This window comes from Lycorma delicatula, chromosome 4 (genome assembly GCF_047948215.1).
Source record: "Lycorma delicatula isolate Av1 chromosome 4, ASM4794821v1, whole genome shotgun sequence".
NCBI classification, from domain to species: Eukaryota; Metazoa; Arthropoda; class Insecta; order Hemiptera; family Fulgoridae; genus Lycorma; species Lycorma delicatula.
In genome coordinates, this window is record NC_134458.1 from 9,059,882 (window position 1) to 9,081,261 (window position 21,380).

The following is a 21,380-nucleotide window of genomic DNA, read 5'->3' on the forward strand; positions in this document are numbered from 1 at the left end:
TTTCTTCTGTCCTGTACCAAAATTCCTGACAACAGTTTTCACCATCTGTGATTGTTCAATTGTTTCAGGTGGAAATATTCAGTACTTTTATATATCACATAGTGAAAGCAAAGGCAATTGGAAGTTAAAATTGAATTTTAGTTTCATGGATATCGAAGGTAATGTTTCAATACCATCTAGCATTAGTTTTGCAGATAATTCTGCATGTCATCTGAAAACATATACACCTCAACAAGGTTTCAAACAAATCAAAAACTTTCACTTGAACAATGAGAATTACTTAACCAAAGAAGTGAATTATGTCTTTCTTAAAATGCCCAAATATGCTTTCATCACAAAGCAATATTTTTGAAAAGTATCTTTCTACAGAAATCCTGTTGTAATCCTTTTGTGTAAAGAACCATTCTGTGAAAAAGGGCTTATGGGTTGTTAATGTGGAAACAGCAGATCAATTGAAAGCTGTGACAAAAAGCAATGTCAAACCTGGTCTGAAGATTTGTCCAACACATTAAAAACAGTTTCCAGCGAAGAAAGCAGTACAGCCTCAGTCAACTTCATCCAGTCGGAAGATGAACCTAAGTTAGCATATCGAGCAGAATCACTCAATACAAGTCTAACTGCTATTTGGGTCTCCCCTATAAAATTTCAGAGTATCAACAAGGGATGCCAAAGGTTATACAAAATAAAAATTAAGTGAAACTCAAGAGGCAATTGTGCAAAACATTGCTGCTGCTAGAGGCTTTGACCCAAATGATTTTCAAACACCTAGTACAAGCAAGGCATGTCCTGAATGTTTAGACTATAAGCCGCTGATTAAAGAATTGAAAGAAGTTGCAGCTGTCAAGGCAGTCTGAAAGATTGCAGATTTTGACATTAATACCTCAAAGCTGGACTGTAAAAGAGGTAATGCATGAATTTGGTGTTTCAGAAAGGATGGTAAAAGCAGCTAGAAACTTAAAGGCAGAAAATGTACTGGCACTGCCAAAAAAAAAAAAAAAAAAATGTGGCAAGAAGATTCCAGATGCTGTAAAGAAAGAGTAGTAGATTTTTTCAAAATGAAGAATTTAACCGAAAAAAGAAGAAATTGAAGCACTAAAAACTGAGCAAGAAAATAGATTCAAAAATGGCTGCACAATATCAGGAACAGAAGAAAATCATCACTTTGTGCCACTGAATGAAAGGCAAGTATGCATTAGAAGAGTATCCAATGACATAAATTGTTTTGTGGCAAATGTTGACCTAGGTAAAAGAACAGCTGTTTCTCATGTAAATATTAAATTTAGGTCACTTGACATGGAATGACCCAATATTAAGGGTTATTTATTATTATAATGCTACAATTTAATAACTGATGCAGATTTCAGGTTTCTTAAAAAGGTTTATCCAAGTTTTACTTGGATAAAAATGTAACTGTAAAAGATCTAATTTTTCCATTAATATTCAAATTAAAAAAATATTAAATAACACTCGACTTAATACTGTACAATAGTACAGCAGACTGTGTATTAATATGACTACCTATTTTTACTTGTCAATTTTTAAAGTAACCAATAAGCCATTTATTTACCATCAAATGTATACCACAGTCATAAATCATTTTCAAAAGCAATCACTGACAATGGTACCAAACACTTTTGATACATGTAGAAAAATTATTGGCGATTTATAAAGTATATTATATACAAATTGTTGTTGAAATCAATAAATGCACCCTCTGTGCCTTTGCTGTTGAAAACTACTGATAAAAGATAATAAATGGAACTTTTTTCTAGATATTCAACTAGGTATTTAATTTTGTACTTTTCAATAAGTTTACTGTCTAAAATTAGAGAAATTGGTTGATAGTTATCGTTACAAAATTCTTTTCTGTGTATTTGTGTAAAATCTTAATTTTTGATCATATATCTGTGAAAACAATGGTACAGTCTAATGCATTTAAAGTATGACATAAATTTACATGCGATTTTACTACTTTTTATACTTTGAAGTGTACAATAGTGCAATGTCTTTGAATAGTGCAATGTTCATAAAAGAATAAACTAAAACTGGATTAAACAAGGGTTTCTTCCATAAGGATCAGTGTAAAACGTTAGATGCTACAACTTAATTTTTTTTTCATTATTATTAATTATTGTATATCTAAACAAAATTATAACAGAAAGATGAAAAATAGATAAGATTATGAACTTATCAACAAGCAGGAGTTTCAGAGTATATATGCTATGCCACCTCCAAAAATGGAGCATGTAGCACATGCAGTTAAGCTCTCCCACTAAAGCTGAGATTTAGGTCAAGTCATATACACTAGCTGGACAGTAACAGGGAATTTCAAATAGACTAGCAGGTAATATTGTAAACATACTCTCGATTTTTTTTACATCCATCATAAGTTCCAGTTGGAAGGTGCTGTATCAGTCCAAGCCGTTTTGCAATTTTAACCTGTTCTTCTTCGGTCAATTGTGTAACTGGTCGGCTGATGTTTGGAGATGGATAATAAACTGGAAGTGATTCCTGAAATTAAGAAAAAAATTATTCTTAGAATCTGTTAATATAAATTTTTAATGCAATTACAAACCTTGCCTCTTCAAGGCTGTAACGCAATTACAACCTATGATCAACACTACAGCACAATCTTTGATATAATTTACTCAAAAATAAACTTTTATAAATACTAATAAATTTACAAAAAATCAAAATTACTTGGAATCACTGTTCAAAAATCAGAAAAGCCTAAAAAGAAGGGTTCATGATTTGTTTTATTTTCATTGAATACAGCATCCAAAACAAATAAATAATAAAAAATTAAATATCTAATAATATGGAAATGCTAACAGCTTAAACCGCAATCAAGATAGAGATCTAAAATGTACCTCCACTGCTATTAAAAGTTAACAGTGTAATTATACTTTTGTATATTAAAGAATAAAATATAATTAAAAATATCATCACGAAATACAAACACACTAAACGTAAGATATTTCCTTAAGTGTCTATTCCAGAAACCCTATAGTAAAAAAAACTCAAGATTCCTATATCCCCTGTAGTGAATTATCCAAATGCTCTAACCCACAAACTTGTTCATTATATAGACAAGAGTATCAGGAATTACTTAAACATAAAGTCTAATATATATGCAAATAACACCACCTCAAAAACAAGATAAAAAAAATATCAACATACTCTATATATATATATATATATCACAGCATTAGCATAAATTTTTAAACAAGACGTAAAACAAATACACAAACTAATAAACAAGTACGTTCATCACAATTATTTATCAAGTCTAATAGTAAACAGACATTATCACATATAAACAAATTATAATATATCAAATCTTACAGGGAAACATAAACAACATATGAGTAAATACATTTTTTGATTTTGTCAACACAAAAAGAAACTAATAATAAAAAAGCACTCTTTCAAAATATACAAAAAAGTCAAAAATGATACTTCTTCGCATCTCAAAACAACCAACCTCCCATAAACTCTCAGGTTTTGCAAGTTCCACAGGCTATTCAATGCACCCATCTCACTTAAGATCATGTAGAATTTACCGATATGAAATATGAAGCACAAATAAATGAATATGACAATACTCATTTATTCATTCATGCATAAAATAAATAAAACTAACCAAATAAAAATACACCAACATACATAACTAAAAACAGTGAAAATATCCCAAAAGATTTAAAAAAGCAGATCAATAAAATCTTCACAACAAAAAATAAAACCATTACACATAAAACACAATCACCAAACAAACTCAATATTCCTACATATAAAAACAAAACTACTATGGTGGCACAAAGGCTATATTGGACAAACAGCTACAAAGATAAAATGAACAAATAAAATCAATACATGTCATAGTGTAACAGTTTTCCAACCCACTCATAGAAGCAAATCATAAATCCACCAACTGAATTTTACATCCTAGAAAATTAACACATCTTAACACATTTGAACATTATGAAATATAGTAAGATACAGTTTACTAAATCAACACATATAATTCAAATACTTTTTTCTTACTATATCCAAAATATGTGTCTTTTTGTAACTAATAAAACAGCCAATATTACAATCAGCTGACAACACTGAAAAAAGCAGTTCCAGTTGCTGAAGATGGCCAAAAAAGCAAAGCATTATATATGACATGAGTCTTAAAAATGAATTAAAATAAATATGTTTTGGTTTTTCATTAAAAATTAAAGGTTCTACAAAATTTTCAACAGATAAAACAGACTAATCCTATAATTCTGATAAGCTATTTTTTATAAGCCTTCTTTAAACTTTTCTAAAGTGTAGCTTTCTTCCCATAGTTATTTTTTAAAGGATGTATTTTTCACAATAATTTATTTTAAAAAGTGTAACAAAATGTTCAATACTGAAATGTAATAATTTAATGAAATGTGTACTAGCACACTAAATGAAATGAAGATTAATAGTGAAACAAAACCTACAAAACAAGAAGTTTTTTTTACCGTTACAGTTTACAGGGGAAAAATTATGCTACATAGGCACTAGAGAACAGATATATTGTCACAGATTACATCAGTAATCTGATGGAAAATTGAAGCTTGAAGAAAAATATCTTGAATGAATAAGTTCCCTTTGGTGTATTTCTAATCTTTAGTCATCAATTTGATTTAAATAAGTTAGCATAAAAAATATTTCAAAATATACAAACAAAAACATTTACTGATAAAAATGCAATAACTTGTAATTAAAATTTAAAGATTAACATGAGAAAAACAGAACAAAGAAAATATTTAATACTTATACCACATAATTCAAGTTGGGTAACAAAAATACTTAACTAAAATACAAGGTACATAAGGTTCATTAGGTAACTAATGAAGATTTCATCTAGTTTATTCAAAAAGAAATTTATCAACAGGAACTTAAAATCTACATTCAGTTGACATTGATAGAAGGCAATATTACAACACCAGTAAATATAAAATTTTGTACCCACATCAGAAATTCTCATAGCTTAGAAAAAACGGCATGAAATTAAAATACAAATGACATTGAGAATCATAACATTTTTTTAAAAAGTTTTGTAAAATCCCACTAACTTATGTTTTTTTTCAAATAAATTTTTATTTTTAAAAATTGAAGGAAAGAAAAATGATCTATTTTGAACAAAATGGTCATGCAATAATGAAGTTTTGCCAATGTAAAATACACTTTTTATAGACTCAAGACTCAATAGTTAAGTGCTGTGAGAAGTTTTTCTATGTCAAAATATCCATTATAGTACGAAGGGAACTAGGAAAGTTTTGCAATATGATGGAACGGATCACAAGCAGTTACAAGTTAGCATGTGTTTAGACAAGTCCCAACTAGCATTGTAGCTGTTCTAGTCACAGTTTCAGTGTCATTTACTTTTTAGCTGTGTTAATGAAAAGAGGCAATGATGTTGTGGTCAAAACGTGAATACTGAACAATTTTGCACATGGGTTAAGTATTGATCAATGTTTATGGGAAAAGACTGTCCTCATTGTAAAACAATATTTAGATAGCATCAAGAGTTTGAAAGAGGAAATTTTGGACATGAGGACACTCCCAGGTCAGGTTGACTGTATTTGTCATAACTGAGAAAACATTGTTGCAACATAAAACTAGAGGTTCCTTCCTACCACCAAATAGAGGTTCCTTGGCCATTAATGCACCAGCAGTTGGTGCTATTCTCCAAGATCACCTTCTAGTTAAAAAGCTTTGTTCCCTTTAGGGGCTGTATAACTTGACAGATGATAAGATGTCACATCTTGTTTCATGGTGCCATGAAATGCTGAAAAAGTTTGGAAATGGGGAATCCCCCTATATGAACAGTATTGTGACAGCTGATGAAACCTGGCTGTTCTATTATCACATATCGAACAAAGTGTTCAAAGATGAGGAGAGTCCTGTGGCTATTCAAAAATCTGGATCAGTAAAGAAGAAAATGGTGGTTTTATTTTTTAGTGTGAGAGGAGTTTTAGATTGAGTTGTGTCAGAAACTCTGAAGACAGTAACAGAGAAGCGGTAATGCCTGTCTAAAGTTGTTGAAGCTCTCAAGAAGCTATGCCCAAACTCAAGGATGGACGTACGGCTTCTTCACCATAACAACGCTCCAGTGCACCCCTGCAGTCCTGACCTTACTCCATGTGACTTCACGCTGTTCCCCCAGGTGAAAAACAGACTAAAAGGGAGGAATTTTATGAGTAATGATGACCTCCTAAGGGCTTCAGATGATAAGTGTGCCCAGATCTCTGACAAAACATGGCAGGGTTTCTTTGAAGACTGCTTTCAAAGGATGGAGAAGTGAATGTGTAATTGAAATTATTTTGAAAGATTATAAAATAAAATAATTAAAACTGTTCAATAAAATTTTCTCTAGAACAAACACCCCAATAGGACGGTATTTAATGATTTCAACTTTTAATAAATAACTGTTATTAAGATAATTTAAGAAAGTGTTCTATTTGAACAATATTGAGAAAAATACTTTTGGAAGAGCATTTTTATAATATGAATACATAACTTATAAATATAACAAATAGAAAGTAAACTGATTTCCTTCTAAACAAAGTACTTTATAAAAGTGTAACATATTATTTGATCCTGTACTGAAAAATAACAATCACTGACTGGCGACTCAAACATCAAGTAAAAGTATAGGAGAAAAAAAGGTAATGGTCGCTGCCACCTCTAATACTTTAGAAAGACACATTCAAGCGTGGCAGAAAAGTGATAAATTTATACAAGTGAAAGGAGTAGCACTTAATTATTGAAAACTCTATAGTAGAAAAAATACCAACAAAAAGTACATACAAGGCAGAATGAATATATGAAATAGGGGATTCCTTACAGGGCAAAATTCAAATTGAATTTTGAAATCTAGGATTAGTTTATAGTTTGAACTTTGGGAGGGAATAAGATACCTACTGATCTACTAGGAATAAAATATATATGGTAATATATATGTTTATAAATATAAAAGGCAATTCTGCAGAATTGAAAATGGCCTCATCTATTTTAACAGATAAATAATCACAAGTAGTTATTTCTATATTATGGATTATTTTTTTTGAAAAGGCCACAAAAGTGAACCAACGCATCATATGGAGCCTCATCTCTTAGGTACTTCTTCTTTTTCCTGTTTAGCCTCCGGTAACTACCGTTTAGATAATTCTTCAGAGGATGAATGAGGATAATATGTATGAGTGTAAATGAAGTGTTAGTCTTGTACATTCTCAGTTCGACCATTCCTGAGATGTGTGGTTAATTGAAACCCAACCACCAAAGAACACCGGTATCCACGATCTAGTATTCAAATCCATGTAAAAATATCTGGCTTTACTAGGACTTGAACGCTGTAACTTTCGACTTCCAAATCAGCTGATTTGGGAAGACGCGTTAACCACTAGACCAACCCGGTGGGTTCATCTCTTAGGTACTGTAAAAATAAATCTGACTCTTAACTTAGAGGGAGAAGGATCATTCAGAGTCAAATCAAGCAGGTGGATAGTCATTCACAACCTGACTGACTGGGATTTTCATGAAATTTGGTATGAATTAACTGTTGATAGAGTTATGAGAAAATACTGAATTTTAGATATCTATTATAAACCATTTCATTTTTAGAGCCCTTCAATTTGCTGGAAAATGGCAAATTTTGACTTGCGACAGTAGTGTTAGGTCAACATAACCTTGTTATTTATTAAGGAAGAATAATAAACTTGGTCTCATTTTAAAGCTTATTTGATGCTCTTTCATATGATATAAACAAATCTATGTTTACATAAGTATATTTCAAGGTGCCTTGAAATATGAAAAAGGCTGCCTTTGACTTTTGACCTTGACTTTCAGAAAAAAGGTCTTCAATTTTTTTATGAAAAATATATTTTATTCATCATTGTATTATAAAATAGCTGTGCAAATTTGAAACTGGGACTGCATTGTGATCTAGAGAAAAAAACAATGTGTATCAATATTTAAAAAAAAACAAATCTTTTTTTTTGCATTTTGAGATGGTTAATACTTAAATTTTTGTTGGCTGAACCTGCAAAACAAAACTAAAAATAATGAGGTAATATGTTGCTCATTTTTTTTGTCTAGTAATAAGAAATAGTATGTTTCAACTCAGTGTAATTAATACAAATTGAAAGACGAAATGTATTGAAGCTTACTATTCAGTTTAGTAATAGTCTGCATTCACTGTTTTTGTGTAAACAATATTAAATATGACCTAAAATATTTTAATTATTTAAATAATTTATTTGTGGAATAACATGATGTAAGAAAGCATGATCACTGAATAAATATGCCTGGCCTGAAGTCAATGTATGCAGTGTTTGTTTATTTATTGGTAAATGGTATAGTTACTTACAGTTTTTTTTTTTAAAGCTAGGTATCTTTTGAAGTACGGCAACTTTTATAATAATAAATGTAGTAATCCATTTCAAGAAGTAGGTCATAATAATGTTACTAAAAATTTAAGAAGAATCTTACCATGGATGACAAAAAAAATCCAAGTTTAGAAAGTGATTGGAAGATCTGTATTAAGTGTTGGAAAAAACTTGCCTCAATTAGTAATAAAGCTTCAGAAGAAGAAGCAGATGAGGGTGAAGAACCCCTTTATGATAAAACGAATTATGCGTTAAACAGGCTCAATGAGAGTCTAGTGAGTATTGGGGAATCGCCCATAAAATCTAAAAGATTGCAAGAGAAAACATATCCTGTCAAAAAGACTGTAAAAATTGGGTCAACAGTGAAGGAAAAATATTCAATGTAGCTAGTAAAAACTCTGAGACTTCATCTCAAGTTGAACCTGGTAGAGATGAAAGAAAAATTGGTTCAGTTGAAAGAAAAATTTAATTGTACAATGGATAGTCTTAAAATATATAAATTCTTACTCTTCTATCATGAAGTTGAAGCATCAAAAGTGCAAGATGAATTCCCAGGAACTACCAATTACATGATACGACAGGTAAAACAACTAGTTAAAGAACAAGGGATTATGTCATCATCGAACCTTAAACCTGGAAAGTGCCTGGATCAAAACATAGTTGGATATACTTGGGTGTTTCATAAATCAGATGATGCAAGTCGTGTAATGCCAGACAAAAAAGACTGTCACAATCAAATCACCTTGTGGAAATAATATTAAAATTTAAAAAAAACTAGAACTGGCTTATCTGAAAGAGATACATCAACAGTTTAAAGAAACTCATACAGATATTAAAATGAGGTTTTCTACCTTTGCTGCTTTACATCCTAAAAATTATGTTTTTGCAGGTGGCAGTGGAACTCATAGTGTATGTGTGTGTGTTAACCATCAGAACATGAAATTAATGTTTGAAGGATGTAAATTAAATTATTTAACAAAAGCGTGCAGCAATCATTTCACTTCTTATACACACTGAGCAGCATAACTTATTTGTAATTCACCTCAAGAAATTTATCTTGGTGAGTGTATGAATTGTCCAGACTCTGACAATTTTAAAACATTTTAGTTTCAATATTTGTTGAAAATTCTGTGAACAAAATAATTTCTAAGCAATGGATATCAACTGATCGTTAAAGTTTAGAAACAGTAGAGAACAGAGATTTTATTGAAAAATTATCATTTCTTGTTCACCATTCATTTGTTGCTTCTCAGCAGTCAAACTTCTTAAAAAATTTAAAAACTGGAACCCTGAATCTTTATCACATTATGTGACTTTGCTGAAAACTATTCATTTGTGTTACAAGATGAAGAAGTCCAAGGGTTTCACTGGAACAATAAACAGACTACAATTCATCCTTTCACTATTTATCTTAAAAGCCAAGAATATGCAGAGACTTTAAATGATGATTTAGTTGTTATGTCTGACTGCTTTAAGCATGACACAATATCAGTTCACCTTTTTTAGAAAACACTAATCCAGCTTTTAAAAGAAAAGTATAATGTTGTGAATAAACTAATTTACTTCTCAGATGGCTCAGCAGCACAATATAAAAATTGTAAAAATTTCATGAATTTAACGTTAAAATTTTATCATAAGGATGACTTCAGTGCCGAAGTGGAATGGCACTTCTTTGCCATATCACATGGGATAGGTGTATGTGATGGTCTTGGCGGTACTCTTAAAAGATTAACATCAAAAGCAAGTTTACAACACCCATACCAAGATCAAATAACAACAGTCACTTAGCTTTATGATTGGCCCAATCATATGATATTCGTTTCAAATGAATATCAGAAAGAAGAAAAGTATTTATTTAGCACCTCATTTAGCAAAAGCAGTGGCGATCCCAGGTACTCAAAAGTTGCATGCTTTTTTACCAGTCAGGAAAGGATATCTTAAAACAAAAATTATTTATGAAAATGAAAAATATAAACAAAGTTTGCACTACTACTACTACTGGAATGAAACAGTTGATTTAAGAATGTATAAACCTTTAATTTGAAGATTTATTGATTTGCCTTATTTTTTCTATATTGTGTAAGATTTTAAGACTATAAAAATGTCCAAATCATAAACACCATAACTGTAATTATTTAAACGTGCATTATTATATTTTAATTATTCGTTGTACAATTATTATTTATATTATTGTAGCTTCTTGTATTAGAAGTAACTCTTGAGAATTATATTTTACAGTTGAGTCTTTTAGATTATTTAAAAATGTATGAGATTATGGTTTCACTTAAAATTATTAACTTAATTTCACTTTTAAACATAAAATGTAATGATTTTCAACCTCATTTTGACTTAATATTCATTGCAGTCTTGTTATAAAACTATTTAGAAATTTTTAAAACGGCAAACTTTGCTGACATATTGATACACATTTTATTTTTTATCTCCTTATCCCACAGCAGTCCCAGTTCAAGTTTTCTCAACTGCTTCATAATATAATGACAAATAACACATATTTTTAATTAAAAATTTAAGACCTATTTTTTCAGAAATTCAAGGTCAAAAGTGGTGACCTTGAAATCAAACTTTATGTATACATGGGCTTGTTGTACATCATATGAAAGACCATTAATTAAAATAAGCTTTAAAATGAGACCAAATTTATCATTCTTCCTTAATAAATAACAAAGTTATGTTGACCTAACACTACTGCAGCAAGTCAAAATTTGCCATTTTCCAGGAAATTTGAAGGGCTCTAAATATGAAATGGTTTATGATGGAGATCTGAAATTCAGTATTTTCTCATAACTCTATCAACAGTTAATTCATACCAAATTTCAAGAAAATCCCAGTTGGCTAGGTTGTAGACCTTGATTTAACACAGAATGACCCAGACATTTTCTAGTATTTATGGTAAAAATACTTAATCTTTATCTTTATTAACAGGTAATTTTTCAGAGCATTATTCACTTATTTTGATAAGAGATTTTGTAATTAGCCTCTTTAACATAAATATTTACAATAAAATTACTGATCTAAGTAAATAAAAATATATATCACAGACATAAATAACATGAATTAACCTAAAAGAAATACCAAATATTCTTAATATTAATTTTTTTTTGTCTTCAGTCATTTGACTGGTTTGATGCAGCTCTCCAAGATTCCCTATCTAGTGCTAGTCGTTTCATTTCGGTATTCCCCCTACATCCTACATCCCTAACAATTTGTTTTACATATTCCAAACGTTGCCTGCCTACACAATTTTTTCCTTCTACCTGTACCTCCAATATTAAAGCAACTATTCCAGGATGCCTTAATATGTGGCCTATAAGTCTGTTTCTTCTTTTAGCTATATTTTTCCAAACGCTTCTTTCTTCATCTATTTGCCGCAACACCTCTTCATTTGTCACTTTATCCACCAATCTGTTTTTTAACATTCTTCTATAGCACCACATTTCAAAAGCTTCTAATTTTTTCTTCTCAGGTACTCCGATCGTCCAAGTTTCACATTCATATAAAGCGACGCTCCAAACATATACTTTCAAAAATCTTTTCCTGACATTTAAATTAATTTTTGATTAATTTCTTTCTCGATTTCAGTCTCGGAGGGGATGGTCGCTCCATCTGGTACATTGTATGTCGTGTATCGAAAGATTGTCTGAACCGTTCAATGTATTCGACTTCAGCTCGACGTATTCCAGGTTCCTCCATGCCCGTCGCTCAGTGCAACTTTTCAATAGGAGTGGGTTTCATACATCCTATTATTAAACAACAGATGTCGTTCAGCACTATATCAACCTTTTTGGTGTGTGTTGATCTGTTTCACACAGGACATGCATATTTGCCTGTTGAATAGCACAAAGCTCTAGCTGTCATCGACAGGACGGTTGGCTTAGCACCACATTTACTGCTTCGGAGTTTCCTCAGGAGATTGTTCCTCGTATTTACTTTCAACATTGTGTTTTGACAGTGAGCCCTATACGTAAGTGATTTGTCTAATATAACTCCAAGGTACTTTGGTGCTTCTGAGTGTTCCAGCTGCTGATCGTTCCATGTAACATTCAATCATCTTTTTGCTTTCCTGGTTTTCAGATGGTAGGCGCATACAATTATTTTCGCTGGATTTGGTTTTAAGGAGTTTGTTTTATAATACTCAGTTAAACCAATTAGGGCTGCGGTAAGTCTCTTCTCAACTTCTGGATAAGTTCGGTCTTGAACAGCCAAGGCAAGGTCGTCCACATACAGAAAATGCTCAGCCTCGGGGAAGATAGGTTGATCGTTGGTATACAGGTTGAAAAGTAAGGGTGATAGCACACCGTCCTGGGGCAGTCCATTCCTCTGGTTTCTCTAGCGACTTTTGTTTCCTTCAAAGCTAACATAAAAACGCCTGTTCTGTAGTAATGATTCCACTATTTTAGCTACTTGGTGATACCCTGTTGATATAAGTATTTTTTGTAGAAGCAGTCTGTGGTTTACTGTATCGTAAGCCGCCGATAAGTTGATGTGTGCAACGCTTGTGATGAGTTTCTCCTGAAAGCCCTGTTCAATGTGCTCTGTCAGCTTTAAAACTTGACCTGTACCGTTTTTGCCCGGTCAAAACCCAGCTTGTTGAGGAATAAGTATTTGTTCAATAACCAGTTGAATGCGTTCTAGAATCATTCTCTCGTAAAGCTTGTACATGTGACTGAGAAGTGATATAGGTCTGTAACTGCTGGATTCTTTAGGAGCTTTGCCTGGCTTGAGAAGTGCGACCACCTTGGATTTCCTCCATAGTTTCGGAATAGTGTATTTAATAGCACAGTTGTTAAAGAGTTTAAGGACCCAGCTCCTGGTTATGTCTCCGAAATGTTTTATTTGCTCTGTACATATATCATCCTCTCCTGCGGCCTTCCCAACCTTCAATCCACTCACACATTTCTCCAGTTCTTGCATTCTGAAAGGAGTGTTGAACATGCTACTAGTTGCTGGTATTATGGTACTATTTTACCGCTTAAAATTTGCATGTTGGGTCTTCCCATTCAGAAGTTGATGTGCTATTTGGCTGGAGGTTATCTGGCTAGACTGAGTTAAAACTTTCCTATCCCCACTGAGCTTCTTCATCAAGTTCCAAGCCACTTTACTACTATGTGTCATATCCATCCTTTCCAGGGTGTCTATCCACTTTCTTTGTCTCTCTTTACCTATCGACTGGATCAGGGTTTCTCCACATGCGATTGTTTCCTCGCTGAAAGGGTCCTGATCAAAAAGCTGCTTGTATCTGGTCAGTACATGCTGGCTGTCCTTTGATAAATCAGGTATGTAGTGCTTTCTACGTCCTCTTGGAATATGCTTACGGGAAATTTCCCTTAAGATGTTAACAAAGGTTTCATAATTTTGAGGTGTCGGCTCAAGATCAGTAACAGCTATATCCAATTCAGAGGAATATTGCTCCCAGTCCACTTTTTTAAAGTTAAATCTCCTTTTGAATGGAATTTCAGTAGTTTTAATGGCTGAGTAGACGCTTATTCCAACAGGTCTGTGCTGCGATCTCGGGATATGGTCATATACCTCCTTGGCACAGCTCCCCCAAACACATGCGCTAGCAAAACACAGATCAGGGTTATACCCTCTTCGCCATATTTTACTATAAAAAGAATTTGGGAGTTTCGGATCGTGGACCAGACTTAGCTGGTTCTCCTCTGCCTACTCCTCAACTGATTGTCCATTCAGGTCTGTTTCTGTATATCCCCATGATAAACTATGGCTGTTAAAATCCCCTAATATCAGCTGAATTCTCTGTGAAAAAAATTCTTAGGTGGGAGGAAACTGAAAGGCTTTCCTGGTGGCTTGTAAACGGATGTTACAGTGCAGTTTGTTAGTTAAATTGTGAGTATTTCAATACCGTTATCGTTGGTAAAAGAGGTTGACTTTGGAGTCAAGTCTTCTCTGGTAAAAATAGCACTGTCGTACTTCGAACTTGGTACTTCAACTGCCAGTGTCATTCCATGGATTTGTGGTCTATTTCTCATCAGGTCCCTGTACGTTTCTTGTACGCATAATATGTCACAATTAGTATTTTTACATAAAAGAGCAAGAAGCTCTTCCTTGTCTTTTGTAATTCCCTCAATATTAACCGAGATGGTCGTCAAAAATGGCACTGAAAAGTGCCTTTTTATTGGACTGGGTTGCATTTTCTCTATACTCGGTGATGAAAGGATCCGCCATCAAGAGTTAACACTTGATGTTGCCCAGGGTTCGCCCGACTGCTATTTGTTTGCGTGTATAATTGCAATCTACGTGGAGGCTCCTTTCAGGTACCATCTCACTTGACCTGTAGCAATTCTACACAAAACATATTCCTCAACGTTTTTGTTGAACACTGATAGTAATGTTTTAAAACTACTTAATACTAAAACTGCTTTTGATGGTCTTTCAAGAGCTTAACTTTAATATCTAGTAACACTACTATTAATGAGACCAGTCTTACAATTTCTAAAAGTACAAAACTGCAGTGTTTCTACATATTTTAAAACTATTTATTTTGGATATGGTAAGATCAAAGAAGTTTAGTGATTTGTAGAGATCAATCAGCATTAACATATAAATTGAGGATTAATTTATAGAAGGATGTGAGACATCACTTTTGTTCCTTTGTATTAAGTTTCCTTGTAGCAAAGAATTGTTGATGACATCATACTTCTACATAAAAGAAACAAAAGACAGTCACACATTCCTCACATTCATAAAAAAAATTATCACTCAATTTACATTTTACTGCAGACTAAGAACAACATAAATCACTTAATTTCCTTGATTTCTCTTTAATCAAGATAGACAATAACATTTTTAAATATATAGAAAACTGGCTACAACTGACACATTTATCCACAACACACCTAACCAGCCTAAGTAACACAAACATGTACTTTTCTTGTACGTTATATTATGAAACACACACACTTTTGTATGCTGATAACTACACAGAAGAACTTAAGACAATAAACTAATGGCAGTAGACAATGGCTATCTACCCACGTTTTAGACAACATGATAAACAAAATCAAAAATCCATTAAGTGACAGAAAATACATAATACTAACACATATTAACCAAAACTCACATAAAAATGTCTAATTTTCAAGAAAGTTTATTGTATTGTTATTAAAACAACAGACTACCTAAGATCAACAGCAAATCAATAGAACAGAATACAACTTACACAGAAACCCACTGTAGTATAGAAATTAAATGGCAATGACTGAACTAAATACTTTGTAAGACACACATTCACCTAAGATATAAGTAACACATATGAACGCTACAAAGAACAGAACAATTTTGCAAATTTTGCAGAACAATTTTGCAAAAGAACATTTTGCAAATCACCTCACAGAAACAGGATATGTGCACATACATGAAAAATTTTAAAAATAGCAGACAGAAGAAACAAACCAAGTTCTCAATGTAACTGAATAATATAAAATTAATTCAAATTTAATATTATTTAAAATAATATTAAATTTGATAACAGTAACTTATTAAATGAACGAATATAACATAGATTGAATATATTATTCAATTACATACTGCTCAAGTATGACTCTAAAGGCAGTTCCAACTAACAAAAAAGCTACCAGATACTCCATTGAAGGAGAAGCTGATTATAAAAAGTTGGATTATTTTGAAAGCAAGACATTTAGTAGTCTTAAAATTCTTTCTATTTGAAAAGCCAATTCACACAATTGCTGAACCTTTCATAACCTATAATAAAGAACTTATTTTGTACAATTTAAATCTATATTATCTATGTACCTGTAAAATAAATATTAATGGAATAATGTCAGTGTAAACAGATGAGGTATATTTGATTACTTTTCGTACTGAAAATTAACTATCTCAAAATTATCTTAATGGTGGTAAAAAAAATATCAAAATTTCTAATAATAAACTTCAGTGGTTAATTTGTTTTTATTTATCAAAGGGCTGATATTATCATTACCGGCAAAATCAACATTTTTTCATGTGAAACTATGACTTGACCATTTAACTGTTAATTTATTACATAACATTAGTGATAACTTTTATAAATTAACATGAAAAATTTCAGAGGTTTTTTAAATTTTTAAGATATAAAAAATTCACTAAGTATATTTTCAAAAAAGGTTAATAAACAATAAAATTTAAACTTTTATAAAAGTAATTATTACAATAATTGTTTCAAATCAGGATACTACTTTTAAATATACATAGATTTCAACAAATAACATTCACACCGATAGGCTTGATAGGATTAAACATTAGCTAATATAAATAATTTGCTTAGGTATGAGCAATACTTGTTTAACAAGTTTATGTTTAACATTTTATGTTATAAACTTGTTATGTTTAACAATGACTTTCATATCCAACCTACAATTATTCAAGCAGCATCATGCCACCCAAAGCTCATGTCTGAAAATATTGCTCTCATCTTGACACTTACCTTCCCTACCTCAGAGCTTAGTAAGGCTGCATTGTCTGAGTGAAAGTATGTTATTGGATAGTTGTAGTACAGAAATAGTGTTTTCTTCAAAATGAGGAGTGTTTCAAATGATTTAAGTGAATGTGAACTATTATTATCAGATCTCGAGTTATTTTTAAAAAAAAGAAACTAAAGTGTGCCTTAAAATTAACACAGGATTTAAATTGCATGTCATTTTTTCCTGTTGAGTTTGCAACACTCTCTGAACCACATGTGTTAGTAATTACATTCTGGTTAGTAATGAGGCAGTTGTGAGGGAGAAATACATGATGCAGGAGGGCTAACTATTGCGAAAATATATTAAAAAATGGAGAGTGTTGTGCTGAAACTGTCAATGGTATATTTCATCACAAGATAATAACAGCATTTTTGTAATCTTGGAGGCCATGGACTTTGACGAGATTTTCTTCCAACAGGATGGTTCCACATGTCATACAGCATGCAAAACCATTGCGTTGTTACAGCAGAAATTTCAAGGGCTGTTGATTTCGCACAACAGTGATCACAACTGGGCACAAAGATCATGTGATCCTGACCATTCCTGAACTTAAAGACAAAATTTGTGTTATTGCAACAACTGAGTCACAAATGTGGAAAAATATTGATTGCAAATTTAGTCAAAAGGTTGCATGAGTGAGTCATATGAAACGTGGAGGACATTTGCCACATATTATTTTCCATATTTAATCAGAAAGTTAACTCTTTCAAAGTATGTAAAGGTTCATTTTGCAAATTTAAATCCTGTGTTACTATGGGGACACCCTATATTTGACATCATAAAATCAAATTTATCATTAAATACCATCATATTTCTGGAAGAAACTATGATTCATTACAAATTCATAAAAACCAATTAGAAATGGTTTACAAGAAACCTTTTTTTTTGGTCACAAAATAAGTTCCTGTTGACTTGATCCTGGGTAAATCATAATTGTAATAAAAAGTATACGGTACTGAAAAAAGTACAGCAAAATTGGTGTACATTTCATACTAAACACTAAGGCAGCTTGAAAAGAAAATTTAACCATCGCAGATAATGTTTGTAAATCTTTGAATTTATCTCCAGCTTCTAAAACAGTTAAATTAAGTTAGACACAGCATCAATCAGCCTTAAAAAAACTGCATGGGAATAAAAATTAAATTATAATTATCATTTAATGTAAGTGTGAAACTAGATAAAACTGAGAAAATGAACCACTTCAGAAAGATAATAATCTCAGCTGAATATGAAATCCAACTTAAAATTTTTTCATGCGTCTGTTTTAAGTAATTTCAGTTTGAATAAAACTGACTGATTTACACAAATTACAATATTTAGGGGCTTTTAAACAAAAATAAGTGTATGAATCCCAAGTCTCAGGTTTTTGCAGAAAATCCTCTACGAAGCCTCTACAAAAAAAAACTTCATGCTCTACATAACATAATTGTGTTTCGATGTGGAATGTTGTTTATCAGTTAGAATGGGCAAACATTTACTGTAATTTTATAATCTAATACATAATTAAATACCTATCAAAAAACCATTTATTCTGTAGGTACAGCACACTAAAAATGCAAACTTTTACCTAGTAGAGTGGCATAATTTAGTAATTTTTGAATTTTTTCTAATTGTTTGGTTTGAAATTTGTTTTTATAATAAACACTTTTTATAACTTTTTAATAGTAAATGATATTGAAATTAACCAAGTTACAATAAAATAAAATATGTGTATATAATTATTAAGGTCAAGTACTTCCTGATCAGCGTTTGAAAGTGTATAAGAAATTTTCATCTATATGTAAACAGGGAAAAATCAATTTACACATTTTATGATGTTAATCACCTGAATAACAAATCCCATTATCTGCATTTGATTAAAAATGAAGGAAATATTACAAGTTATGTAATTACAATACTGCTAATATGAGTGCAGTAGGTCTAATGGAATGAACACAGACTATTATTTTATTATATAAATTTATTAAGTTTATTATTTAAACTAGTTGCCTGTTAATATGTAGCAGATAAATTTAATAGAACTTACACAAAAACTATATCTACTGACAAGGCAATACACATTTGCAGAAGAGGTCAACAAGAATATTAAAAATAGATTAATCACTAAACATGTTAGTCTGCATTTAAAAGAATATAATTTAAATGCTTTCTTTTCTTATATGAGTGAAGATAAACATTTTTATACTAAACAGAAAACAAATTAAAACTGTAACAAAAAAAAAAGTGCATAGAGTAAACATAAGACTAATATTTCACATTTTTCTGTAATCAAGTCTCTGCAGCTAAATTTATACAGGCCAAAGAAAAAGTTCATTATAAGTACAAGTCAATAACCTAATCAATAATATTTAAAATGTTCACATCAACAATAATGTTATTATTATGATTATACTACTAAAACAGTTCATTTATATAATTATCTTATTATTTAAAAAAAAGAGATAAATATTAAAGGAAAGAAATGACCTTCCACTATTGTTTTCAATATTAAACTTAATATAACTACTTAAATTATACACCTTTATCTAATAACATGTACAGTTAGCTTCATTACTCAATGGAGCAATTTAATTAGTAAAAAAAAGAAAACAATTTAGCTAAAATCATAAATCCACATTCTGGTAATAATAAAAAAATGCTAAATAGAAAAATGGAGTAAAACATACAGATACCTTGGATAAAATAGATAGGTACTAGAAACTACAAAAATAATTATCTTCATACTAGTAATTAATAAACATTTCACTTTAAAACAGCCATTCAAATATGAGACCTCTGAACACTAGAAAACAGTATATACTACTGGAATGAAAAGCTCTACAGCCAAACCAAACGAATGATGAAAAAAAATAAAATAAAAAACTAGCATGAGTTTTAATTACTGTAATTCAATAAAAAAACTTCTGTTATTTCCATGCACCTTTATCAGCTTAGCTGTTTTAGCAATCTTCCCTTTTTTCGTAAGTTTTGAAAGAAAACAAATCATATTAATGTAATACCAGACAAAACTTTAATATAGTATAGTATTGAATTTTCTTCTTCAGAGACAAGAACAAAACTCTTAGACAGTAATTCAGTGAATAAAACAGATGATAATTAACTAAACAAATTCAAGTGACTTGTATGAAGTTCATATCACAGGATCAACAGAAACCACAACTGCACAAAATCTAGGTCAAGTTGGACACAGAATATCTGCTAAAACCAGGAATTTGACATTTTATAAATTTCTACACTACTAAGAGCTTACTTTTGGATTCCTAAAGGATTAATACTATCAACTCGCAATAATTTTATTACTGCGATGAAGAACAGAAATAATCATAAACTGCCCTTATAAATCAATAACGATTTAATTTCGAATGTTAGGTTATGATTATTTCTATAAAACTATTTAAAGAAAACAGCACCACGAAAGTTGGTAATTAGCTAGCACAATAAAATGACAACTAATATGTAGTCACTTACCACTCGATATGGAGGAGGAGGGCCCAACTGATCGGACGAAGAGTCTGCGGTACTTTCGCTTCCTCTTAAAAGGGATATGTCATCAGAGGAAGAACCTTTAAGACAGTTACCCATTTTTTCTTTTTTAATCGGAAATTCTAAGTAAAATAAGTGAATATATATCAGCCCATTAGAGAGATAAAAGAACATTAAACTTATAACGTATAATAGTAATATGGTTCAATCGCGATAAGAACACACAACGTAACACTCCGATTTATTCATTCTAAAGTCAAAATTTACGACGTTTACCTAGGTCTATTGCCCTTGAACACTTGAATCCCACAGAGCTATTCATGTGTCGTAATTTACGAAAACAAAGGGTGAGAGATTTAATTAAAAAAATCGTCCGCTTTCTCATTAGTCTTGCATACAAAAAATCCTATTTCGGTTGACAGCTAACTCACAACTTTCCATTGCTAAACAACAGTAACCGATGCAAGCCTTCACTATTATAATAACGGATATGCGTCATAGATAACAGGCAGTTATTAAATAAAGAAAATTGCTGTTTAGAAACATAAAAAATAATCTTAAGAAATATATACGTTAATATGTGTGAAAAGTTAAACATCTTTCATGGAGGAAAAGTTTCGTAATATAATGTACTGACTAAGGAATAAGGTATGCAAACAAAAGTAGAATTATATACATATATTAAAAAAAATTATATTCACGAAAATATATTATTAATTTTTTGTATTTCGAATTTTTTTAAATTACTCATAGGAAAAGAAATTTGCCTGGCAAACCTGCCAGTTATGAACTACATGTAAACGTGTTGTAATCGTTTATAGAAAATGGCCAGGGCACGGAATTCAAATCTTCGGAAGATCTGATTTAATTAATTAACCTTAGGTTGTTCCCCCAATCAAAGAAGAGCCGAAAACAAAGACTTCTCAAATACCGCAAAATCCATTTAATGCTATACGTATTTTTAAAAATTGACAACTCGCTATTGAAAATA

The 21,380-nt window shown here is 31.1% G+C and overlaps 1 protein-coding gene across 1 annotated transcript in view; it reads right to left on the reverse strand.

The window, feature by feature from the left end:
* Rnf11 (Ring finger protein 11) overlaps positions 1–20,886 on the reverse strand; it is a 39,010-nt gene extending 18,124 nt beyond the window's left edge. The window contains exons 1-2 of the mRNA XM_075362268.1: positions 20,375–20,886; positions 2,363–2,511 (exon numbers count right to left, since the gene is read on the reverse strand). Of these exons, the coding sequence (XP_075218383.1) occupies positions 2,363–2,511; positions 20,375–20,563 (338 nt within the window). The 5' untranslated portion in view covers positions 20,564–20,886. The remainder of the gene's footprint in view (positions 1–2,362; positions 2,512–20,374) is intronic.
* Positions 20,887–21,380: the final 494 nt, after the last annotated feature.